The sequence below is a fragment of the Oncorhynchus nerka genome, linkage group LG28 (genome assembly GCF_034236695.1).
Source record: "Oncorhynchus nerka isolate Pitt River linkage group LG28, Oner_Uvic_2.0, whole genome shotgun sequence".
NCBI classification, from domain to species: domain Eukaryota; kingdom Metazoa; phylum Chordata; class Actinopteri; order Salmoniformes; family Salmonidae; genus Oncorhynchus; species Oncorhynchus nerka.
Genome location: NC_088423.1, coordinates 35,376,119 through 35,403,315, shown reverse-complemented (window position 1 = coordinate 35,403,315; position 27,197 = coordinate 35,376,119). Strand labels below are relative to the sequence as shown.

At 43.9% G+C, this 27,197-nt stretch overlaps 1 protein-coding gene and 1 long non-coding RNA gene across 2 annotated transcripts in view; one reads left to right on the top strand and one right to left on the bottom strand.

Moving 5' to 3' along the window:
- LOC115113172 (ankyrin-3-like) overlaps positions 1–27,197 on the bottom strand; it is a 150,882-nt gene that overhangs the window by 14,536 nt on the left and 109,149 nt on the right. The window contains 6 exon segments of the mRNA XM_065012776.1: positions 4,885–4,959; positions 14,600–14,681; positions 15,670–15,699; positions 16,219–16,341; positions 16,551–16,676; positions 16,789–17,017. Coding sequence (XP_064868848.1) covers positions 4,885–4,959; positions 14,600–14,681; positions 15,670–15,699; positions 16,219–16,341; positions 16,551–16,676; positions 16,789–17,017 — 665 coding nt within the window.
- Positions 22,911–26,588, top strand: LOC115113174 (uncharacterized). The gene is made up of 4 exons (XR_003861084.2): positions 22,911–23,067; positions 23,491–23,544; positions 24,901–25,041; positions 25,686–26,588. It is a non-coding gene; the product is annotated as an uncharacterized LOC115113174 (long non-coding RNA).

The following is a 27,197-nucleotide window of genomic DNA, read 5'->3' as shown; positions in this document are numbered from 1 at the left end:
TCAATGTTAAAGTTGACATAGCTGGCCATATATGGATGTTAAATTTTACTTTATGGGTTGGATATGTAGGTTTCTTCTAACCCATCGCTTTCTACTACATATACAGTGGGGCAAAAAAGTATTTAGTCAGCCACCAATTGTGCAAATTCTCCCAATTAAAAAGATGAGAGAGGCCTGTAATTTTCATCATAGGTACACTTCAACTATGACAGACAAAATGAAAAAATAAATCCAGAAAATCACATTGTAGGATTTTTAATGAATTTATTTGCAAATTATGGTGGAAAATAAGTATTTGGTCAATAACAAAAGTTTCTCAATATTTTGTTATATACCCTTTGTTGGCAATGACAGCGGTCAAACGTTTTCAGTAAGTCTTCACAAGGTTTTCACACACTGTTGCTGGTATTTTGGCCCATTCCTCCATGCAGATCTCCTCTAGAGCAGTGATGTTTTGGGGCTGTTGCTGGGCAACACGGACTTTCAACTCCCTCCAAAGATGTTCTATGGGGTTGAGATCTGGAGACTGGCTAGGCCACTCCAGGACCTTGAAATGCTTCTTACGAAGCCACTCCTTCGTTGCCCGGGCAGTGTGTTTGGGTTCATTGTCATGCTGAAAGACCCAGCCACGTTTCATCTTCAATGCCCTTGCTGATGGAAGGAGGTTTTCACTCAAAATCTCACGATACACGGCCCCATTCATTCTTTCCTTTACACGGACCAGTCGTCCTGGTCCCTTTGCACAAAAACAGCCCCAAAGCATGATGTTTCCACCCCCATGCTTCACAGTAGGTATGGTGTTCTTTGGATGCAACTCAGCATTCTTTGTCCTCCAAACACGACGAGTTGAGTTTTTACCAAAAAGTTATATTTTGGTTTCATCTGACCATATGACATTCTTCCAATCTTCTTCTGGATCATCCAAATGCTCTCTAGCAAACTTCAGACGGGCCTGGACATGTACTGGCTTAAGCAGGGGGACACGTCTGGCACTGCAGGATTTGAGTCCCTGGTGGCATAGTGTGTTACTGATGGTAGGCTTTGTTACTTTGGTCCCAGCTCTCTGCAGGTCATTCACTAGGTCCCCCCGTGTGGTTCTGGGATTTTTGCAAATCCACAGATGAAACAATAACAAAACGGTCGCCCTGCCTGTGTTTTGGTGAAAAGCTGAAGGATGGGCCTGGAGAAATGTATCCACCCTAAGATTAATAGAAATAGCTACGAATGCAAGGACTGACCATCCATGATATCAAAAATATTATTTTAACCATGTTATTAGGCTACATTTACAATGTTTACGAACATTGGAGAAAAACAAGCTTATATTTTCATGGAGTGTGACAGTTGAACTAAGCTCATGATGCATATACAGTGCCTTCGGAAAGTATTCAGACCCCTTGACTTTTTCCACATTTTGTTACTTTACAGCCTTATTCTAAAACGGATAACATTTTTTTTATCCACAGAAATCTACACACAGTACCCCATAATGACAAAGCGAAAACATTATAAACAGAAATACCTTATTTACATAAGTATTCAGACCCTTTGCTATGAGACTCAAAATTGAGCTCAGGTGCATCCTGTTTCCATTGATCATCCTTGAGATGTATCTACAACTTTATTGGAGTCCACCTGTGGTAAATTCAATTGATTGGACATGATTTTGAAAGGTACACAACTGTCTATATAAAGGTCCCACAGTTGACAGTGCATGTCAGAGCAAAAACCAAGCCATGAAGTCGAAGGAATTGTCCTTGGAGCTCCGAGACAGGATTATGTCAAGGCACAGATCTGGGGAAGGGGAACAAAAGATTTCTGCAGCATTGAAAGTCCCCAAGAACACAGTGGCCACCATCATAGTTAAATGCAAGAAGTTTGGAACCACCAAGACTCTTCCTTGAGCTGGCTACCTGGCCAAACTGAGCAATCGGGGGAGAAGGGCCTTGGTCAGGGACAGAGCTTTAAAGTTCCTTTGTGAAGATGGGAGAATCTTCCAGAAGGACAACCATTTCTGCAGCACTCTACCAATCAGGCCGGTGTCAAGACGGAAGCCACTCTACAGTAAAAGTTACATGACAGTCAGCTTGGAGTTTGCCAAAAGGCACCTCAAGAATCCCAGACCATCAGAAACAAGATTCTCCGGTCTGAGGAAACCAATATTGAAATCTTTGGCCTGAATGCCAAGCGTCACATCTGAAAGAAACCTGGCACCGTTCCTAAGGTGAAGCATGGTGGTAGCAGAATCATTCTGCGGGGGATGTTTTTCAGCGGCAGGGACTGGGAGACTAGTCAGGATTGAGGCAAAGACGAACAGAGCAAAGTACAGAGAGAGAGTGCTCAGGACCTCAGACTAGGGCGAAGGTTCACCTACCAACAGGACAACGACCCTAAGCACACAGCCAAGACAACGCAGGAGTGGCTTTGGGACAAGTCTCTGAATGTCATTGAGAAGCTCAGCCAGAGCCCGGAATTAAACCTGATTGAACAACTCTGGAGAGACCTATAAATATCTTTGCAGCAATGCTCCCCATCCAACCTGACAGAGCTTGAGAGAATCTGCAGAGAAGAATGGGAGAAACTCAGCAAATACAGGCGTGCCAAGCTTGTACCGTCATACCCAAGATGCATCAAGGCTGTAATTGTTGCCAAAGGTGCTTCAACAAAGTACTGAGTAAATGGTCTGAATACTTGTGTAAACATAATATTTGTTTTTATTTTTATTAATTAGCAAAAAATTAATAAAAGTTTAGACAGTTTTGCTAATGTATTCAAAATAAAAAACTGAAATATCACATTTACATAAGTATACAGACACTTAACTCAGTACTTTATCCAAAATGTGGAAAAAGTCTAGGGGTCTGTCACGTTGGCATGAAGGATCGGGAGACAGACACAGGAAAGTGTAAAAGTGTTTTTTTTTTTATTGTACCCAAATTATGGCGTGCCGTGTAAAGGACCGGGGACGAAGACCAAACAAACACTATAAAAACACAGGGTTGAAACCCAAACAAAAAGAGCGAGGAGTACCTTGAATAAATAACACACGCACGATGATTAACACATGGGAGGAGACCCATAATCATCTGCGCAATCCACAAGGGCATGGAAGCCCAAAACACACGGCACATGTACTCACACGCACCAACGGACATTGTAACAATAATCGACAGCCCAATGGAAATCAAAGGGCACACTTATACAAGCACTAATCAGTGGGAATAGGGGACAGGTGTGTGTAATGAAAGTTCCGGAGGGATGAGTGACTACCCTGGAATGAGTAGGTGTGTCCAAACTTTTGACTGGTACTGTATATATAATTTATGTCCAAAAATGGATTGCCCCCTTAAGTCTATCAAAAGTGTACGAGTTTGAGCATGTGTCCATTAGGCCTATGGATTTATACATTTTTATCAGTATGAATTAGATTGAGTAATACAATCCCCACTTTTATTCCATAGGCTGGGATCTGCACTATGCAGTTTTGCAAGAGCACATTTTTCACTGGCTGTCCACTGGTTTCAAAACAATGATTGATAGGCAGCTTAAACTTCTTGAATTCAACCATTATTGGGATCAAATACACATTTACATTTGTGAACAGCCATCCACAACAACCACATTCTATAAGGCACAAATAGCTAAATGAGAGAGCAGCATTGTGATTCACATCAATGCGCCAAGTAGATATCAATAATAAGTGATATCTGTATCGCCGTAGACTACACCACTCCTGTCATCCTTTCCTCCAAGGGTTTATTTAAGTTGGATAATCTTTGGATGCCGACAGAAGTCGCTCCATTGGAAGACATAGCTTGGACTGTAGCCTACAAAAGCCTATTCTTGTTCTTTTCCCGCGATCCATCAAACCTATTTGGTGTGTCATCATAGTGGTCTCTGACTTGTTGTCAGACTCGCTCAGATGGAACAAACTTAAACTTGCACCTTTTTCAATGTTGATTTGAATGCCATTGAGAAAACAGAGAAGTGTCAAAGTTTTTTTCCGCAAACATCCTTTCTGAATTTAAAAGTAATCCTCAAAATAACCATCTAGGTTTGCAAAAGTATCTGTAATCTGACTACAATATTTTAGCTGGTAACATAACGGATGACAGTTAACGGTTTTCTGTAATCACTTTCATGTAATCTGTTTCTCCCCAACCCTGACCACACATAACATATCATACTAATTTGAGTGTCCCGGACTGACATTTACTATGTTACGTTTAGTCTGAGACCAGGCTGAGAAGGCTGGTGGTGACTGGTTAGCTACAGGGAAGCAAAAGAGTCTCCTTCGTGATGTGTATAATCGGAGGCGGAACAGCCGGGGCGAAGCCTGTCTGTCTGCCCACACTCATCACTTGCTACCCCTCAGCTCAGCAGATGATGTAGGCTGTATGTACCGGGTGCGGCTCGTCCTTCCCACTGCTGAACAGAACTTGCGCTGCATATCTGTGCTGTTAATATTAATGGTCCTTATTACTGAAAAGCTCTTAATCGCTCCAAAAACTATTGTCCAGTCCACTTAGAAGTGAGATTTTAGACACAGAGATCATTTTGTCTCGTCTCATTTAGTTATAGTTTTTTGTGGATCTATTTAGTCAATTATAGTCTCATCAAATACCATAGAAAAATGTGTTTTACAAATATTTTAAGTCAATATTTTTGCTGATGAAATTAACACCGCATCAGTTCAAGGCATCCATTTCTGCACATGCATGAGCATGAGTATGTAGAGCTGCAGTGTAAGAAGAGCATCACTCTGTAGAGGGCACTGTTTCCTCACAGTAATATCTATGTTGTTTTCTTGAGATAGGGGAAAGCAGAAGAAGAGAGAGCCATGAAGACAGATGGTACTGGGACCAGGGAGCACTATTTCCTTACCAGTCCAGCTAAGTCCCAGGTGGTCGGCCACAATGGCCATCCGCAGGTCTGTTCGCTCACAGGGACTCTGAGGACCTAAAGGGCAGAGATAATCTAAATAATCAACACTGTTCAGTACCTTTTCTATTGACTGAAATAGGAGTACAGAGGACTCTTTCCTTTTCTGGCCAAGTGTAGTATTTTACAAATGATATAAAAGCAGACTGAGTGTTTTGCAGCCTCTTGTCAGTGTTTGATATATAAATATTGAATCAACAGGTTTACTGTAAATGTGCATTTTATTATTCAATGGCTTGTTTAGGCTGACAGCACTTCAGATTTAGTTTCCTGAATGGCAAGAAAAGGCAGAATAGACACTATATGACGGACTACAGTGTGTTATTTGGACACAGGTCTGTGAATATGTATCCTCTAAGCAGGCAGTAACTATCATAAGAACCATACAAACAAAATAATGTAAAATGGGTCAAAAGAGTCATGTACTCGTAGGAACTCTAGGGTGGATTCATAGTTCTTAAATGGGACTACACAGTACACATGCGGACAACCGTTCTGTTTTTGCTAAGGCTAATTAGCTCAGAGACACAACTTGACCATGAAATAGAATAAACTAGAACTGCTGTTTTCAGTAGCCACCCTGCACAGACAGACAGATAGACAGACTCAGTAGCCGTCAACAGGAGACTGGCTGTGCCAGTGCACCAGTCACTACTCTGGCATGCTGAGGTATCTGACAACTAAGGGGTTGAGGGGAGGAGGAGAGTCTGACAAGGACAAGTACAGTACACAGTACATAGATGACGATGACAGAATGACAGCTACTGTTTGAAGAGAATAAACACGCCACAGGCAATCAATCACAACGACTTCATGCAACTAAGGTTTTAACAAGTGTGAAAGTTTTACAAACTAGGCTTGATCTCCGCGACGGGGGGCGCCCGAGGCCCCGCAACCTGACTGCCTTCCTTCCCACCAGTCCGCCTACTCCTCCTGCTCCTCTCACTGCCGGAGGCCCTGTCGACCTTTGCCCTTACGGACAAGGCCCCGGCCTCAGCTCTCGAGCCTCTACCAGACCTCGACGAGCGGGAGGGTTGAGAGGGGTCCGACAGAGAGGTGCTCCTGGAGGTGCTGTCTTCCTCGGACTGTTCTCCCTGTGTCTTTTTCTCTTCGTCTGATAGGCGGTTGGCCAGCTTTAGCGTCTCCCCGCTAATGCCCTTAAAGTACTCGATGGTGCGTTTACAAACCTCGCTGGCGTTCTCCCTACTCGTCTCACCTGACGAGCTAACCTGAGACCTGTCTTTGATGGGCAACCTGGAAGGAAACTGTATAGCTACTCTTTCCCTGCTAGACTGAGTTGTTACCTGCACTGATATTGGGGAGCTGGGTGTGCTGCTCTTTTTAATATCTTTGATTGGGATTCTAGACCTGGGCTCTACTTTGGCAATGACAGGCTCTGCTCTTCTCCTCACCTCAGCCTTGACAACCTGTTTGGGTTTTTGCTTCCCTATTGCTGTGCCTTGTGTATGGAACGACCACCCTGGCGCTTTGACAGGCAGCCTAGACTTTTGCTGCTTCGCCTCAGCTTCCTTGATGGCTTCACTTTGTCTTTGTTCAGCCTGAACACTGTTTTCTTCTACTTCTAGAGAGTCTCTACAGAACAAAGCTTCAATCCTACTGGCTTTCTGAAGGGTGGGTTCAGAAGACGACTGCAAATTAAACACCACACTGCCACATTGTATATAGTTAGCCTGGACGCTAGAGGACTCAAGGTTATTGTTGTTATTGCAGTTCTCTGCAGGGTAATCTCTTCTTTCTGACAGCTTTGGGTCTCTGTATCCGCTAAACTGACTCCCCAGTGACTGGTTTTCCAAGCTAATGTATTCTGGCATCTGACTTTCTGACATCTCTGCCTTATAATCTGTGTGATCCCCCGAGTCTTTTTTCACTGTAATGGCTATTCCCATCTTAATGGGGGTACGTAATTTGGGGTCAACTTTAGAGGCCGTAATCGTGAATGAGGACGTGGTCTCGGCTACTGTGTCACCAGAAGGCGCATCGGTACAGCCAGTGTCAGTGCCAGTCTGTGCAGGGCTGCACTTTGCTGATGTGCTGCTGTCTGTGGCAGTCTCTAACTTCACCCCTTCACCCCTCTCCCCTGTTTTTGACTGAGAGGTAACTACCCCCGGACTCTTTCCCCCTCTCCCCTTGTCCCCTGATTTCCCATCAGAGGAATGCTCACCAATCTGGAAAAATTGAAGCCTCTCTTCAACAAAGTCCCGCTTGCTCATGTCAATTGCACCACTGCGCGTCATCTCAAACATCTTCCCCTCATGGAAGGGGAAAGGGTTAGGCTCGCTAGTCGGTGTGCTTTCATCAGTCGGGGTTCTAGCAGGGGTAGTGTCTGGAGTGGTGGCTTGCGATTTGTCCTCCACAGACAAACCAAAAGGCTTGGGATCTTCTTCTCTCGCTTTGGCATCAAAAACTCCTTCTCCTTCTCCCCCTTTGCTTGACCAGGGGTCAAAGTCTAAGCCTTTCGTGGCGACTGTTTTGAAGGTAGAGTTTAACTCCTCTTCGAGTTGACAACGGAAATAGTTATCTGCAAAGTCTTGTCTATCGCCCTGTCTATCTGGATGTCTTCCCTCAAGAGTGTAGTCTTTTTCATCTCCGGTGTTTTGGTCTGAGTTTGCTTTCCCATTATCCCCTCCATCCTCACTTGGTGTTTTCTCCTCCTCTATGACTTCAAGCTTTGATTGACTAAAGGAACGATCACATGTCTTGCCGTCATTGGACAGGCTTGATGTTTTAGGGTCTTGTTCACTCAATCCATCATCCTCATCTTGAAGGTCATAGCCATCGAGTGAGTCTATTTCAGTGGCATCTGTGTCATGAGAGAACTCAGCAGTTGTGGCTATGGAGCAGTCTGTGATTGACTGGTCGTTGCCATTTTTCTCTAAGTCTACATCCTCTTCTTTTTCAACGCCATTCGTGCCTGACTCCTTGTTGTTTCCGTTCCTCTCAGGCTTTTGGGGTTTTAGACGCTTCTCTCCTTCCTCTTTCTCCTTCATCTTGAAGGTGTACTTTTTGTTGGGAATGGGATGGAAGACAGACTCATCGTCGCTAGAGTCGCTGTCGTCTGCTCCAGGTGGAACTGGAGAGGGAGGTTGAACCCTGATGATGGGCTCTGCAAGGAGGTGCCGATCATGCTCCTCTTGGAGGTTCACCTCCATCATCTCTGTCTCAGCCTCTGAGGAGGCACAAGATCCCCTCTTATCAGGGTCAGAATGCTCTGCCTCTAAAGGCGGAGGGGGGGGGAACTCAATGTAAGCGACTCTTTTCTCTTTGTGTCGTTTCAGTGTTTCCTGATTTCGGTTGGAGGGTTCTGATGAGGCAGGCTTGGTTTTCTTTGGCAGAGACTCCTTGTAGACGAAGGTCTTTCCTTCATCTTCTTCAGACTCCTCTGCTATTGGAATGGGCATTCCGGGCATGGATCCAATCACGGAATCTGGCGTTCTGGAGGCAAGGCTCACCTCCTCAGAACTTGGTGTCTCAGGAGTAACATGACTTTTGCCAGAGCTGTCCATGAAAGTAACTTGCTCTAGAGTGTCATCCTCTGGGCTGCCTTGAGGAGATGGGGTCTGTTTTTGTTTAATGGTGTAACGCGCTCCCCGTGTCTCATGCACTGTTCGACTCTCGTGACTCACTATCTTTTTGTATGTTCCCAGCTGCTCAGCTGTTTCTTTTTCGTATTTCTTGCCCACTTGGATGCTAACATAAACTGGCAAAGGTTTGATGTCTTTGAAACCCTCAGTAACAATGTTTTCCAAGTACCCTACTTGATCGCTATCTATACCATTACACACTACAGTTGACTGGCTACTATCAAAAGAATCAGATGATTTTTCTACTGATGAGCCGTTTGTGGATTTTCTGGATTCAGAGCCGCTGTGTAACCTATTTCTAGCTAAAGTAGGTATTTGTAACCCTGGCCTTTCACACAGTTTAACAGAGGTATCACATTTTAATGGAGTGGATTGATGATTTTCTGAGAAACTAGATGGCATTCTAACAGGAATTTGCGATTCCGAGTTTTTTTTTAGACCACCGGTACTATTTGGGGTTTCTCGGACCACAAGCTCTGTGTAAATTATTTTCTTGGTTGTCTCTTCTTTTCTGGCTATTCCATCTCTAAAACCCTGCTGTTCTCTTTGTGAATTGTGGCCTTTGTGAATTGACACTTGGGGTTGATAGTTTCCATTTCCATGACATTCCCAAGTTTTGAAGGACTTTTTTTCTTCCTGTTCATTTCCGTTTGTGCCGTGTTTAGGAGATGAGTAAATATACCTATTAGCACTGGGGCTTGGTCCACTAGATCCTCTTACCTCACTTTCTAGAACCTTCCTTGTACATCCTGGACTGTCTGGTGATTTGGGGATATTTGAGCCTGCAAAAACCTGATACACAGGCAGCTTACTTTCCAGGAGTTTTCTTACTGGGGGATTTGACGTGTGTCCCCATTGTGGACCCGTATCTTGCTTTTGAGCCTCTTGTTCAAAATGTAGCCTAACAGCGCTGACTTTGGAGGATGACATTTGAAAAGGTTTAGAGGCATCACCCACATTGCCCTGTGAGATGCCATCCCCTGGTTTTCTATTGTCATCCTTATATTGTAGCAGCACTCTCCTCTCTGGGCTGCTTGGTAAACTAGCACATTTTCTATCATTGGAGCCAAACCTGTCTCTGAAACGGTCTCTACATTCTTCACCACTGCCCCCATTCCTGTATGCTGATCTTTCAGGACTGCTGTGCGTAGAGCTAGGCCCTGATCGTGTTTCCCTAAAGTCGGACCTACGGGACTTCTTCTCAGGGGAAGAAAGCTCATCGTTCAGTTTCTCTGTCTTATCACGAAAAAACTGAGAGACTTCGCTAAGCTTTTCCTCTGCTTCCTTAACAGTTCTGTCTACTCTGTCTTCATATATCAGCTTTTCTCTATTCTTGCCCTGTCTGTCATCAGTGACACGCATCCAAACAGAGTGCTTTGGGCTACCAGGTTCTGAGGAATACTGCAACAGTGTTAGTTTGTCAAAGTTATCGTCTACATTGGCAATTTGACCTGATTTGTCTGTGTTTGATGACTTCAAAATATATTCTTGCCTTGATCCACTAGACCTTCCCTGACTATAACAACTCCTATCTGGGGATTGAAAACGAGACCTGTCCCTTAAATACTCCTCAGTGTCAGAGTGAGACGAGTCTGGTTTCTCAGAGAGAAGCATTTTGTCGGCAAAGTTGTAAGACTCTCCTCTGAGTTCTGATGATTCATCATCATTATATTCCACAGAGTGCTGGCTGAGTAACTTCAGGGTTTTGTATGAGTCGTCTGCCATGAGCTGTTCAGAGCTTGGATGACTATCATCTTCCTGTGTCATGGGCGTGTTTACTCTGGAAGACTCTAGGTAACAGGGGAGCGATTCTTCAGGCTCCTCCTCTCCCTGTCGTGACATTCCACTGTTCCCTTGGTAGAAGTACATCTCCTTCTCTGGGCGATTTTTTGTCTCCCGGATGATGACCTCAGTTGGTTCAGTTTTGTTGCCCTTTTCAATGTGAACCTCAATTATTCTTTCAACTTTGGGCTTTGAGCTGATATCTTCAAGAACTCTCTGTGATGTGTCATCGTTGCCGGCCTTGTGCTCAAACAGTCCAGCAAGTTCTCTGGAGGGATCCCTGCCGGACTGGAAAGCTTTCATGATATCATGCACTGACATTGATTCGTCAATCCTCTCTGATGTATTCTCTTTACTCTGGGGTTTGTGGTACACCATTCGGGTGGTAGTTGTGATGTGGGTCTCTTCCTTAACTCGCATGCCCTTGCCCATTGAGTCATCGTCCGGGCTGATTTTCATCTGAAATGATTTCGTTTGGTCCACATTGGATGCATTCAGCCCTTTGGGCTCAGCATCAATGTATCTAACAGCCCTTGTATCCTCCATCATTGGTTGCTTGTTATCTTCAGGAGACTCATAGCTCCTAATAACATGAACAACCTCAGTCCTTGTCTCTGTGATTACTGGTGGAATATCCTGGAAAAGCGTCTTGGGTCCCATGCCTTCTGCACTCTGTGGGGCAGATGGCGTCCTTTCACTCCTTGTCTCAAAGCCACTGTCTGAGAGGGGACTCTTGTCCTGGTCATGTGAGATGTCATCTGGAGATTCTAACATGGCATCAGGCCCAAATAGCACATCTGCAAGTTTACAGAGCTCCTTTTCTGAGGCAGAGGACCGCATGTTTGCGGGTGGCATTTTCAGCTTGTGCTCAGGTTTAAGCATACGTTTCTGTTTCTCCTCTCCTTCTCTTCTAACCTCATCAGATCTATGCTTTACATCTGCAATTTTTGAGATAGAGCTACTGCCAATGTCATTTGTCAAGTAGTCTACTACCTTCGATAGATTGAAATCTCTGTCTGGTATAGTCTTAGTTTTGATTTGAGGGACCACTGTCTCATATCTTGGTGGATAACTCCAGTTGCTTTGCTGGGGATCCACTGGCACTTGTGTAGAGAACTGTAACTCGTCTGTTGTATTTGTTTTAAAAGCTGTCTTGTTATTCTTGACCGTATCCTTGGTTAGTATCTCACTAACTTTGACCAGGTCCTGTTTCACTTTCTCTACAATTCTGTAAGGCTCCTCGTCCTCCATTCTAGCCTCTTTGGGGAAGTCAGACTGGAAACCTTTGGAGGCTGAACTTGGTTCTGTTTGCAAGATGTTAGACATCCGTATCAAGTCCTCTTTCATTTCTGCCACGTCCTTCAGTATCTCTTGGCTGGAGGACAGCGGGGATGAGGTGGTGGATTTTAGGGCAGCCGGGGACATGAATAAGGAGGATTTGACAGGTGACAGAGTTCTGGCAAAGGAAGACTGGGCTTGAGAGTTTGTCTCAGCAGGCATAGTTTTTCGAGGGGACAAGAGGGCAGCAGCTGACTTTGACACCTCAGGGAGCTTTTTAAATTGGGGTTCTGGCAAAACATTTATAATTGAATACACTGGGACAGTCATTGGGCTTGGTGGGTTTAGTGGGGACCGTAAAGAGGCATATAGGGAACTAGAGGCTGAGGATCTTATAGACTGGTAAGAGGATGACGCTGAGGAGGACATGGACTTGAGAGTGCCATATCCAGAGGCAGAGCAGGAATTGAACGTTTTTTCAACCTCGTCAAAGGCTGCATTTACGCTTGTTGTTGCTGCATTGGTGGTTGCCTGTATCCTCCCCTGTAAGCTGCTGGAGAGTAGGGACGTGGGGGAGGAGGAGCGGTACTTTGTAGGGGATACTGTTCCATTGATCAGAGCTGCAGCACTAGGAGGAGTGTTGGATTTAATTGGTGATGAGAGGGAGGAAAAGAGACTCCTTGAGGGGCTTGAGGGGTCTGCACTGGACCGGACAGAGGAGAGGCCAGGAACAGTTTTTATAGGAGAGGACGATGTTGTTGTGCCAGTGCCCACAATGACACCCTTGAATGGAAGAGTTGAACTGTACATGTTCAGTGAGGATTTAGGGGAAGCAGGTGGCGTCATGGTGATTGATGACCTTTCTAGCAGACACCCTCCACCAGTGGTGATAGGAGAGGTTCTAGTAGACAATGCTGCCAGTCCCTTGATGGAAACATGGTCTGGAATGCTTCTGACTGGCGATGACTGGAGACTGGGGGTAACCTGAACTGGGTACTGGGCCTGCTGAACTACAGTCTTTATTGGGGAAGAAATGGTCCTGTACGACCTGATGGGGGAAGCTATGTCGCTGACTGACTTGATGGAATGGGCCGGTGAGCCGCCTATGTTGGACTTGATGGGGGATGCTGAGGTGATGGACCACACAGACTTCAGTGGAGAGGCAGTGGGCGTGTTGGACGATGAACTGGAGTGGGAACCGAATCCAGACTTGGCTTGGCCAGGGACGGAGACAGGAACAGCCGACCACGCCTGATAAGATCTCGTTGAAAAGACAGGTTTGTGAGTGTAGCCAGTAGGCTGTGATCTCGGCGAACTCCGATCAGTTGTTTCTTGAATAACCAAACCAAAGATTTAACATAAATTCAACGGAAAATAATTGAAATAATAAAAACAGAGAAACCAGAGAGAGAAAGTTGGAGTCAGTAAGGCCAATATTAATCAAAGCAGTAAGAATAATATCATTTATGAAACGTCAATTACTATCTAAACAAAGATGTGGTGAAAAGTGATTGTTTAAGGTCAATGATCTGTCACAAAATAGAACAGATGCAAGATAACACACAATGAAGCATACGTGGCAACAAAATGCTTGACATAACAGTGAAGAAGAAACCATTTCAAACATACCAAGACAACAACACAACCATTCTATTGACCATTGATGTGCTTTGTCTGTTTGCCGTTTTGCTGCAGTGCCTTTTATATGTTTGGTGCACACCATTGTCATATGTTTCCAATGCCAAAAATGACCCCACAATCCTTTTAGTATATTATTAGTGCAATAATTGTCTCAAGGGTTCACTTATTGATTGGTTCACAAGAAATTAATGCCCTGAACAATCACTAAGCCAATAAAAGTGAGGTGTTCTTCAAAATAATGAAAACGCTACAAGATAATAATTGTATTTGACATTTGGATGTTGCAATGCCAGTAGTTTTCACACAAATGTTATGAGACAAAAACAAGGAAAATATATTTCACAAAATGGAGAGGGTCTGCAAAGTATACTAAACAAAAATACAAATGCAACATGAAACAATTTCAAAGATTTAACTGAGTTACAGTTTACATAAGAAAATCAGTCAATTTAAATAAATAAATTAGGCCCTAATCTATGGATTTTACATGACGGGGCAGGGTTTCGTTCATGGGTGGGCCTTGGAGGGCATAGGCCCACATACTTGGCAGCCAGACCCACCCACTAGGGAGCCAGGCCCAGACAAAAATACTCCTCAGTACAACCCCCCACCGCCCCTCAGACGATCACACTATTTGAGAAGCCAGATGTGGAGGTCCTGGGCTGGCGTGGTTACACGTGGTCTGCGGTTGTGAGGCCGGATGGACGCACTGCCAAATTCTCTAAAACGACGTTGGAGGCAGCTTATAGTAAAGAAATTAACATTAAATTCTCTGGCAACAGCTCTGGTGGACATTCCTGCAGTCAGCATGCCAATTACACGCTCCCTCAAAACTTGAGACATCTGTAGCATTGTGTTGTGTGACAAAACTGCACATTTTAAAGCGGCCTTTTATTGTTCCCAGCACAAGGTGCACCTATGTAATGATCATGCCGTTTAATCAGCTTCTTGATATGCCACTCCTGTCAGGTGGATGGATTATCTTGGCAAAGGAGAAATGCTCACTAACAGGGATGTAAACAAACTTGTGCACAACATTTGAGAGAAATAAGCTTTTGTGCATATGGAACATTTCTGGGATTTTTTTTATATATTTCAGCTCATGAAACATGAGACCAACACTTTACATGTTGTATTTATATTTTTGTTCAGTATAAGACACCAAGCAAGGGTTGTCCGGGATGGATATGAATCATGACGCGTATGATGACAGTATGGAAAGTGCTCATAATTCTACACTATTGATATATGAATATATCATAAAGGTAATATCGTACACTGCATATGAAGTTGAATAACGTTATTGATATTTTGTATGAACTGAGGATTTATGAAAGTAAAGATGTTAAACTCACTCGCTGCAGGGTCGGTCAGATAGCTGTAGCGCTTACGCAAAGCTAAGGAGGCAAAGGTATGACGTCGGTCTGGTTTTTCAGTCTGCAACAACAAAAACAACAAAATATATTTTAACATAAAATAAAGATTGGATTTAAATGCCAAAAATGTATATTCCCTTTTTTGACATTACGGACAGAATTTCTCCCATTTTGTGATTTTTCAATCAAATTGAAATGATGCATTTTGCAGTGTGGGAGTCCATGTTGTTGAGGTAGTAGGCACTGCAAGTGATTGACTAAGAGATCCATGCTTTCCTCCGATTGGACAGATTGAGTGTGACCTTGGTGGCGCGATTTCAAGTGCATTAATCAATCTCATTTTGAAGAAACACATGCAATATGTGATTCTAAGATTTGGAGGAGTCCATTGAGATGTCAACAAGCTGACACTAAGAATGCTGCTGATCTTTCAAATAAAACATCTAAAGAGGAGGATGAATGTTCTTTTGAGATCATGAGACGTAGATGTAAATGAAGGAAAACACTGAGATGTAGCTATAAACCATTCAACATTCTTGTCATCTTCTGCTGACTAGGCTATATTGAGTTTTCCTCATGCAACAAATAACTCATTGGTCTTGTAGGTGTTTCCAAAGCATGCACAGAAGATGGCTGAAACCACAATTCAGCTGGAGTACTATGCACTATGGAGCAGTTTATCCACTTCTATCTGCCACCCAAATGCATATCTATATCATTCTATATCTTAAAATAGTGTGGAGGGATGGTGTTTTCTACTAGCCTACTGAACATATGGAAAAGAAGCCAGGGTGTGGTACACAAATTGCTCCTCTTTGCTTGGGACGAGGACAATAATAATAAAACCAGTTGAATTGAACTGTCATTCATGCTTTGCACAAAGTCACTTGACTTCTCACCAACGACAAAGACAACTATCTGCTGCAAAAGCCTTGTATACAACACTAATCAGATAACGATAATCACCACACATTCATATACATTATCGATGCTAGCGTTCAACGAAAAAACAACAAAGCAGTTCATGCGATGAGCAATCATGTATTTACCTCATCATCAGGATCAGACTCCATCATGTCCTGGTGGTTCCCAAGATGCATTGCAGACAAGGGGAAAGATGACACAATGGACAGCGGGTGGTTTATAATAGGTGTGGGTGGAAATAAACATCAGGAAATGAGAATGAAGCAGCTGAGAGCAGCAAACCATATTGGCATGGAAAAGGCCATGGAATTAACTAGTCCACAGGCCACCAAAGACCCAGAAAAGCAGCAAAAAGAACAGCAACGTAATTCAGAGTTTTTGAACACTGCACAGAGAAACAAAAAGAGAAACGCCACCATAACTTAGCCCTATTACTCTTCCACACTTTGAGAGAGGTAAATTAGTAATGTGTATGACTGAATGTGTGTTTTGTGGGGGCATATAATTGGCATTGGCAAAAATACAGATAAAAGACACAAGCAGCAGGCATTCTAACCAAATTGAGGACAACCACTCTGGAATTGCTGCTGTTACTGTACTTTGTCCTTCCATTAATTTACATGAGGATGACATGATATGGCCCAGAGGAAACATCATTCACATATCCAGCCTACCTTCTTATGAGTTGGCAGTGTGATATTCAAATTACATACAGCAGTCTGTGGAAGACCTTTAGTGGTTTTTGGCTCTCTCAAGAATGAGAGTCGACCGCATGGTTCTTGGCCCATGTCTCTGACCTAAGGAGCAAAAAAAGCATGTACAATAAAAAAATATATATAAAATAAGAGTATCATGACATTCCTTTCTTGGTGTTCAAAAAAGGAAATGAGAATTAGAGCTTACAACATGTCGGCAAGTTTGAAGGACGATTATCCTCTCGCATACCACTATAATAGAAAAGTGTGACCTTATTACATACAAGATGGGGATGAAAATGTGACGCTACCTTCACATTGAAAGGAAGCCGGTTCTCTTTGAAAGAGAAGAAGTTGAAGATCAGCTGCTGCCCACTCTTGGTAAGAGGAGATAAGTTGCCATAGCAATCCACATGGATAGGCTTGCCCTCCAAGACCTGTAAAATCATTATCAACAAGAGCATGTCAATTCAGATAAACCATGTATCTGTGCTTGTGTCTACCTGTGTCAGCATATTTTGTGTGTGTGCGGGTGCAAATAAGACCCACCTCAATGTCCTTGCTCCTGGCCACCTCTTCAAAGTTCTCCTGTTGTTCCAGAGTCTTGTCCACCTTGTCGTCCGTCATGCAGAAGCAGCGGAGGCGTGACTCCACAGGATCGTTCATCTTGGCAAACACCACAAACTTGGCCAGGTACGGCACACAGATCAGCTCCCGGTATAGCTGAGAGGCCAGACTGACCGTCTCAGGAGTCTGGTGACAGTCTGTAAGCCAGAACCTGGAGGTAAGGAAAAACAGAGATGGTGAGTAAAAGCTTAATACCATTACGTATGTTGAAGCCAACCACTGAGTCTTTTTGGCAAGATCTTGGTTGAGGGGGCCATGAACATTATAATGCATACAAAGGCTTGATAAACCTTTTTTGATAACAATTGATCTAAATCAGGGCTCTCCAACCCTCTACAGGAGGGCAGCTCTCCAGGATTAGGGTTGGACTTACCAATGAGCGGGTGGCTACAGTTTCCATACAGAGGCCGCATTGTAGCTTACAACCCCCTAGAGCCGTTTTTCAACCATCTACACACACTACCATATAATGACAGTGAAAACATGTTTTAAGATATTTTTGCAAATGTATTGAAAATTAAATAAAGAAAAACACTACATGACCAAAAGCATGTGGACACCTGCTCGTCGAACATCCCATTCCAAAAGCATTGGCATTAATATGGAGTTGGTCCCCCGTTTGCTGCTAAAACAGCCTCCACTCTTCAGGGAAGGCTTTCCACTAGATGTTGGAGCATTGCTGCGGGGACTTGCTTCCATTCAGAAACAAAAGCATTAGTGAGATCGGCACTGATGTTGGGCGATTAGGCCTGGCTCGCAGTCGGTGTTCCAATTCATCCCAAAGGTGTTCGATGGGGTTGAGGTCAGGGCTCTGTGTAGAATTTGCAGGTGCAAGTTCTTACACAACGATCTCGACAAACCATTTCTGTATGGACCTCGCTTTGTGCACAGGGGCATTGTCATGCTGAAAAAGTAAAGTGCCTTCCCCAAACTGTTGCCACAAAGTTGGAAGCATAGAATATTCTAGAATGTCACCGTATGATGTAGCATTAAGATTTCCCTTCACTGGAACCAAGGGGCCTAGCCCGAAACATGAAAAACAGCCCCAGACCATTATTCCTCCTCCACCTAACTTTACAGTTGGCACTACGCAATCGGGCAGGGAGCATTCTCCTGGCATCTGCCAAACCCTGATTTGTCCGTCGAACTGGCAGATGACTGCCAGAACGCGTTTCCACTGCTCCAGAGTCCAATGGCGGCGAGCTATTAATCACTCCAGCTGACGTTGCTTTCAGAGGCAGTTTGGAACTCGGTAGTGAGTGTTGCAACCGAGGACAGAAGATTTTTACGTTCTAAGCACCTCAGCACTCGGCCTACCACTTCACGGCTGAGCCGTTGTTGCTCCTAGACGTTTCCACTCCACAATAACAGCACTTACTGTTGACCATGGCAGCTCTAGCAGGGAAGAAATTTGATGAACTGACTTGTTGGGAAGTTGGTGTCCTAAGACGGTGCCACATTGAAAGTCACTGAGCTCTACTGTAAGGCCACTCAACTGTCAATGTTTATCTATGGAGATTGCATGGCTGTGTGCTCGATTTTACACACCTGTCAGCAACAGTTGTGGCTGAAATAGCCAAATCCACTCATTTGTAGGGGTGTCCACATACTTTCGTATATATAGTGTATCTCATTTAAATAAGTAATCACACCCCACATGTTAGAATCACCTTTGGCAGTGATTATAGCTATGAGTCATTCTGGGTAAGTATCTAAGTGCTTTGCACACATGGATTATACTATATTAGCAAATTATTCAAGCCCTGTCAAGTTGGTTGTTGATCATTGCTAGACAGCCATTTTCAAGTCATGCCATAGTTTTTCCAGACGATTTAAGTCAAAACTGTAACTAGGCCAATGAGGAACATTCAATGACGTCTTGGTAAGAAAATCCAGTGTATATTTGGCCTTGTGTTTTAGGTTATTGTCCTGCTGAAAGGTGAATTTGTCTCCCAGTGTCTGTTGGAAAGCAGACTGAACCAGGTTTTCCTCTATGATTTTGCCTGTGCTTAGTTCTATTCTGTTTCTTTTTATCCTAAAAAACTCCCTAGTCCTTGCCGATAGCATACTCATAACATGATGGAGCCACTACCATGCTCAAAAATATGAAGAGTGGTACTCAGTGATGTGCTGTGTTGGATTTGTCCCAAACATAACGCTTTGTAATCAGGGCATAAAATGTATTTCTTTGACACATTTTTTTCAGTTTTACCTTAGTGCCTTATTGCAAACAGGATGCATATTTTGGAATATTTTTATTATGTACAGGCTCCCTTCTTTTCACACTGTCATCCAGGTTAGTATTGTGGAGTAACTATAATGTTGTTGATCCATCCTCAGTTTTCTCCAATCACAGCAATTAAAATGTTTTAAAGTCACTATTGGCCTCATGGTGAAATCCCTGAGCGGTTTCTTTCCTCTCAAGCAACTGAGTTAGCCAACAAAATGTGGAATAAGTCAAGTGTGTGAATACTGTACCCACATCCATACCCATACATGCAGTCAGAACCTAGCCTTTTCTGTGCCCTAAGTGTCCACCCCTGCATCATAATGGAAATCGATAAGCTGTTAGCGTCTGTTGCTGGGCAGTTGCTAGAACTTGTCAAATTCTGCCTTGGTAACATAATGAAAGAAAAAAATATATAGCCTTCATTGCTATGCTGGTTGCTATGTTCTGAGGGTGCGGATTATTAGTGGATAAAGTACAAAACATGGTGTTTACTTGCTTGACAACCTTGATTTAGCTAACATGAGAATGCTGCAAGCAAGCATGGATGCTGCAAACGATGGATGCAAACACTAGTGCGAATTAACACCACTTTTCCCAATATCTTTATTTAGCTAGCCAGCTAACTAGCTAAGCTTTGTTTTTTTTATTCTATTATTTGTGTTTGTAGATAATCAGTTGATTTAAATAGTTATCTCTTGTACTAAGTAGCCTATGACAAGTGCTATATCAGCTGTAACAAAATGTGAACTCTATTAGTCAATCTTCTGGTCATGAGTGATCAGATTATAACTGGGTACCATTAGAGACGCTAGGGTAGGGTTGCAAAGGGTTGGAAACTTTCCGGGAAATCTCCGGAATTGTTCCGGAAATTTTCTATGGGAAGTTAAGCCCGGTAATGTTGGTAATTCTGCTTAAATTCATCACAAAGGTTAGCTTCTAACAGTGAACCTTTATTGTGGGATACACATAAGGAAATTCTAGGTCTTGTGGCATTTTTTTGGTTAAACTATCCCCAAATCAATGGAATTCCAACCCTCTGCATGCACAGTGCACTCTTCCATCACATGTACAGCTGATTCTCAAGATCTTGCACACTAATGAGATGCTATTGAGCCCACACTACTACACTGTCTGAGCCAAGGACTACAAACTTCCTGGTAAATTTAGCTAAACTAGTAAATAGTAACCTACAGCAAAGTGTGTTTAAATAATTTCTAACTTGTTAACAATTTCTGATAGTTAGTATTTGCTACCATGTGGGTTTAGCTTGCTTGAGCCTGCTATCTGAGGAGTGTTAATTCACCTGTTTCCATACATGTTTCATTTTAAAACATGTATCTTACAAAGGAGTTGTTTAATCTAACTGCTTAACTATTTATCTGTACATGGAATTGTATTTTGTTGTTTTTTTACTCATTTTTTTCTAATCTTTACAGGAAAATGCCACGGGCACTATCTTATCTGAGGAGACATTTCACTGAAGCTAATGTTGATGGAAAAGCTGTGTACATTTGTAAATACTGTGCCAAATCATGAGTGAAGAATGCAACAAAGATGCAGAATCATCTGGCCAAGTTCCCTCAGCGCTCACAACAAGCAACCTCTGACAAAAGTCCCTCTACTTCTATTCGAGGTGAAAATGACGAATCAGACACCTTATCGATAGCAACAGGTCATGGTCCTCCTGGAATCAGATGTTTTTTTTGACTCAATGGAGGAACGTAGTCAGAGAAATGCTGATGAATGTCTTGCTCGAGCTGTGTATGCAACTGGTTCACCTCTGATGCTCACGGGCAATGTGTATTGGACGAGATTTCTGAATGTTCTTTGCCCAGCATACACCCCTCCAACCAGACATGCTTTATCTACTAATTTGCTTGATGCAGAGTTCAACAGCGGTCAAGTGAAGGTCAATCAAATCATAGAGAAAGCAGACTGTATTGCAATCATCTCTGGTGGGTGGTCAAATGTTCATGGGCAAGGAATAATTAACTACATCATCTCCACCCCTCAACCATTATTCTTAAAGAGCACAGACACAAGGGACAACAGATTGCAGATGAGCTGAAGGCAGTCATCAATGACCTTGGACCACAGAAGGTATTTGCACTGGTGACAGACAGTACTACGAACATGAAGGCTGCTTGGTCTAAAGTGGAGGAGGCCTACCCTCGCATCACACCCATTGGCTGTGCTGCTCATGCATTGAATCTGCTCCTCAAAGACATCATGGCACTGAAAACAATGGACTCTATGGACTCTCTATGGACAATGGACTCTCACTCTACAAGAGAGCCAAGGAAATGGTTAGGTATGTGAAGGGTCATCAAGTTATAGCAGCAATCTACCTCACCAAGCAAAGTGAGAAGAATAAGAGCACCACATTGAAGCTGCCCATCAACACCCGTTGGGGTAGTGTTGTCATCATGTTTGACAGTCTCCTGGAGGAGAAGGAGTCGCTCCAAGAAATGGCCATATCACAGTCTGCAGATATGGACAGCCCCATCAAGAGGATCCTCCTGGATGATGTATTTTGGGACAGAGTGGTAAGCAGCCTGAAACTCCTGGAACCTATAGAAGTAGCCATTGCACGGATTGAGGGAGGCAACGCCATCCTGTCTGATGTTCAGACTCTGCTTGCGGATATAAGAGAAGAAATCCGTACTTCCCTGTTGCTCCAAGCAGAGGAAAATGCAGTTCTGAAATACACCAAAAAATGTGAAGACTTTTACCTGAAGCCCAAACACACCGCCACGTACATGTTGGACCCCAAGTATGCTGGCAAGAGCATCCTGTCTGGTGCAGAGATCAACAAGGCATATGGTGTCATCACTACCATGTCTCGCCACCTTGGCCTGGATGAGGGCAAGGTTCTTGGCAGACTGGCAAAGTACACTACCAAGCAAGGTTTTTGGGATGGAGATGCAATATGGCAGTGGTGCCAACATATCACATCAGCCACCTGGTGGAAGGGACATTGTGGATCTGAGGCTCTTTCCCCTGTTGCCTCCATCATCCTCCAAATCCCTCCAACATCAGCCACCTCAGAGCGCAACTGTTCCTTGTTTGGGAACACACACACCAAAGCACGCAACAGGCTGACCAATACAAGGGTTGAAAAATTGGTGTCGATCTGGGCAAATTTGAGGCTTTTTGAGCCTGACAACGAGCCATCCTCAATAAGGTTGGAAAGTGACAGTGAAGATAATGCCTCAGAGTCTGATGTTCAAGAGATGGACATTGAGCAGGTCCAGGGAGAAGACATGGAAGCCTGAGAGGAAGACAACCAAACTTTAGTTTCTAGACTATCATTTTACAGATGTATGTTGAAGAAGTTTTTGGGAGATGCGATGGATCATTGGGGATCATTCAATATTCCCTTTCTTTTGTTGTTCAGTGAAATCATCCCATGTGAAGAGTCAACTCATTTAATTAAAGTTCAATTCGTAACACATTTTTTTATATATTGGAAGGATTTAATAATTTGCAATTATGATAAGGTAAAAGGTTTATGTTTCTGTCTCCATATGATATGGTAAATATATCCAATGCAAAAAACATCTACATTTAAATTGTATTAATATTAATTTGCATATATTTCTGTTAATTCCCATTTATTCTTGTTAATTCCCACAGAAAGTTTCCACCTCTGAATATTCCCCAAAATGTGCAACCCTGTCTAGAGTATAGGACATGCTGTGGTCTATACCAGGGAAATGCAAAAGGAGAAGGACCTGTAATAGTAGATCATAGGATATCCTGTTGCAGTAAGGTTATTGTAGCAATAACAGTGCCTATTTGGAGGCCTCCCGGGTGGCGCAGTGGTTAAGGGCGCTGTACTGCAGCGCCAGCTGTGCCACCAGAGACTCTGGGTTTGCGACCAGGCTCTGCCGTAACCGGCCGCGACCGGGAGGTCCGTGGGGCGATGCACAATTGGCCTAACGTCGTCCGGGCTAGGGAGGGTTTGGCCGGTAGGTAAATCCTTGTCTCATCGTGCACCAGCGACTCCTGTGGCGGGCCGGGCGCAGTGCGCGCTAACCAAGGTTGCCAGGTGCATGGTGTTTCCTCCGACACATTGGTGCGGTTGGCTTCCGGGTTGGATGGCGCTGTGTTAAGAAGCAGTGCGGCTTGGTTGGGTTGTGTATCGGAGGGTGCATGACTTTCAACCTTCGTCTCTCCCGAGCCCGTACGGGAGTTGTAGCGATGAGACAAGATAGTAGCTACTAAAATAATTGGATACCACGAAATTGGGGAGAAAAAGGGGTAAAATAAAAAAAATTAAAAAACAGTGCCTATTTGATACTAATGTGTTTCTGTAAATTAATAGACTTCTTGCTGAATTACCACATTCATTATATATAGTTTACCCTTTGTTTTTCTTGTTCCATACCAAGCTGCCAACTTCCTCCCAGCAGCACCAGCAACGCAAGCTAAGCTTTCAAAAGGAGGTAAGACAACCAGATATTTACCATGTTTACAGTGCACAATTAATTATCTGATTATACAATGTCTTATTAGCATAACGTCTCAATTATAAGCAGTATGTTTGTCACACCCTGATCAGTTTCACCTGTCCTCGTTATTGTCTCGCTTGTTTTCCCCAGTGTATTTATCCCAGTGTTTCCTGTCGCTCTGTGCCAGTTCATCTTGTATGTTTCCAAGTCAACCAGCAGTTTTTCTGTTCTCCTGCTTTTTGCTATTCTCCTTTTTCTAGTCCTCCAAGTTTTGACCCTTGCCTGTTTCTGGACATTGTACCCGCCTGCCTGACCGTTCTGCCTGCCTTGAACACAAGCCTGTCTGCCACTCTGTACCTCCTGAACTCTGTACTCCCCTGCCTGACCGTTCTGCCTGCCTTGAACACAAGCCTGTCTGCCACTCTGTACCTCCTGAACTCTGTACTCCCCTGCCTGACCGTTCTGCCTGCCTTGAACACAAGCCTGTCTGCCACTCTGTACCTCCTGAACTCTGTACTCCTCTGCCTGACCGTTCTGCCTGCCTTGAACACAAGCCTGTCTGCCACTCTGTACCTCCTGAACTCTGTACTCCCCTGCCTGACCGTTCTGCCTGCCTTGACCACAAGCCTGTCTGCCACTCTGTACCTCCTGAACTCTGTACTCCCCTGCCTGACCGTTCTGCCTGCCTTGAACACAAGCCTGTCTGCCACTCTGTACCTCCTGAACTCTGTACTCCCCTGCCTGACCGTTCTGCCTGCCTTGACCACAAGCCTGTCTGCCACTCTGTACCTCCTGAACTCTGTACTCCCCTGCCTGACCGTTCTGCCTGCCTTGAACACAAGCCTGTCTGCCACTCTGTACCTCCTGAACTCTGTACTCCCCTGCCTGACCGTTCTGCCTGCCTTGAACACAAGCCTGTCTGCCACTCTGTACCTCCTGAACTCTGATCTGGTTTTGACCTTTTTGCCTGTCCACGACCATTCTCTTGCCTACCCCTTTGGATTAATAAACATTGTAGGACCTCAACCATCTGCCTCCTGTGTCTGCATTTGGGTCTCGCCTTGTGCAATGATAATGTTACCGTCCTTTTTTCAAAGAGCCATTCCTCTGGAATCCCTACAGTCACTGCAGTGAGTGCAACTTTAATCACGTCAATCAGTAAATGCTGCTAAATGCTTGACAAACAAGGGGAAACATTGAAATAGTCCAAATGGCTTTCTCTCCCTGTGTCTTCTTATGGCGTCTGCATATTAGGTTCGGGTTTGCTCCTAGCAGAACTCAGCTAGGCGACGTTAAAGTCTGTACCTTCCTTCTCCTCATCCTGTTGCTCATTCTCTCCTCTTCCTTCAGACGACATCCTGTCTAGTTACGTCTGATTGTCCAACAACCTGCCCACCTCATCCCTCCTATGTCTGACCACTGGCTGCTTTCCCTACGACTTCAAGACAGTCAGTTGGACCCCTCCTCAAGAAACAAACACTTCTCAAACAGGTATCCTCTTCTATCTAAAACTCCATCCATGTTTGGTTTTGATTTGGAGGGTGGTAGCATCTAACAGTTGGATTTCATTATTTCCTGGCCACTGCTCGGTGATGCAAACAACGCATTTCTTTTCAGAACCGTCCACGGATATACCCTCCGTGGTAAAAGTGTAGCAAAACAGGCACAGACACAGGCCGGTAAATTAGTCACAGTGGGTTTGTACAAAAGATTGCTTCTCTCGAGCTGTTCTCAGTCTACACTGTTAAAATGAAATGGTTTGAAACACATCTTGAGATGGTTTGAAACATTACATGGTGTGTTGTATCACTATTTAATCAAGGGACTGGGAGCACTACCGGAAAATATTGATTTTGGTGTTTAGAGTTCTGCTTAGTGCAGAATAGTGGTCTTCAAGGATCCACCTGTACCGGAATACCTGAGACCCAAAAGATTGAGCTACTGTAACCCAGAGTATGTGAGTGTACTACTGCCTCCAAGGACTGGATGTTCGACATGTCAGAGAATCATGTTTGTTCTACATAACATATTTCTATCTGAATGTTCCAAAACATTGTGTTCATCTGTAACCTTTTTTCTTTTTCTGCAACCTTCTACTCCTCGGTCTCCTCTTTCACTCTGCTCCTGTTCTCCAGGATCTAGGGGTTCTGCCCTGAGCAGCCTGCCGTATACCTTCCCCACACCTTGATCCACCTGATGTCCTCCATGACCACCCACCCTCCATGATGCCTCTTTCCTTACATTATCTACAGCAGTGGTCACCGACCTTTTCTGAGTCAAGATCACTTTGTTAGTCAAAATGCAAGTTGAGATCTACCGCTCAGATTTTTGTTAAACATGACTTAAGCGTAAGCCTATGCAACATTAACCAATTAAAAAACAGTTATGTAGCAATGAGGTTTGTGCAGTAGGCTATAAGCCCAATATATTAGTCCATGCTTGAATTGCCCTGCCAATGTTGTTCTTCTCAGACCATTTTCAAATTATATTTTACAATTGTAGGTATATAATCACACTGGTAATTGATCATTTGTTGTATTACTTTTCATGCACAGCTTAATAATTAGCTTTTTGTTCTGGACTGATGGCCTGCATCTGATGGTCAGTCTGAGGGGAGGGAGCAGCGGTCGGGCTGCCTTTCACCCGACTCACCGTCCCTCTGCTGAGAAAAGGGGACACAGTCTTCCAGCTGATGGCGAAACTGAAGTCGCACTGTATTTTTGCCTCATGCACCAATTCATGTTACTCCTATGACCAGAGAAAGTGAAATATTCCTTGATATTAAAAAGGGCAAGCCGCTAATAATAACGCAACTTTGCTATACTCCTTCATTGCAGTGGCAGTGCTGGTAGTAGCGAGAATGTAACTAGGGGGAACACACATTTATGGCTTATAAAAGTGTTGACAGTGCCGAATAACAACTTAAACATGATGTTACTCATAAAAACATCCAGGTCTTTGCTGTATTTGTTGAGTTTCTCTAGTCATGGTTTTAAATGTTTTGTAATCTCAAAGAATAAACTTCGCTGTGCGTTCAAGGCTTCTTTTTACAGTCTATAGATCCTGAAAACTGTGTAGACATGGCGATCTAAGCTACTTGACTGGCCAGCTTTAGGCCTATAGGTGCACTTGATTTGCTCTCTGGGTCTGCCGGGTAGGCGGAGTTCTACCTTCAGACACGTGAAAAATGGGAACACTTTGCCTTCCCGGAATCAAATGTACCACCTACCAACAGCGCAGAACAAATAGGAATGCAAGGCTTTATCGTAGTTTTTTTACATAAATGTTTTTACATAAATGTCGATCAGGAATGCCTTGGAGATCGACCGCGGTCTAAAACTACTGTTATTGTCAAATTGTTCAATCTAATCTGCTAAGAAACTGTGCTTGCCATATCATCCTGGGCACAGTGAGATACACATCGAAACTACATACGGTACACTAGCACTGCAAACACTCATTCTCTCCCTTCTGAGACTGACTGCCTGTTGAAGGAAAGTGACAGGCAGAACCACCCGTAGCACCCACCTCCTCTTTATCCTACACGCTAGAACAGAGATACAAAAACAAATCCCCCACAACCTACTTCTGCCAAGACTCGGAGGATCCCCCTCTCTCCTACTATGTACTTTACTTGTCATTCATAC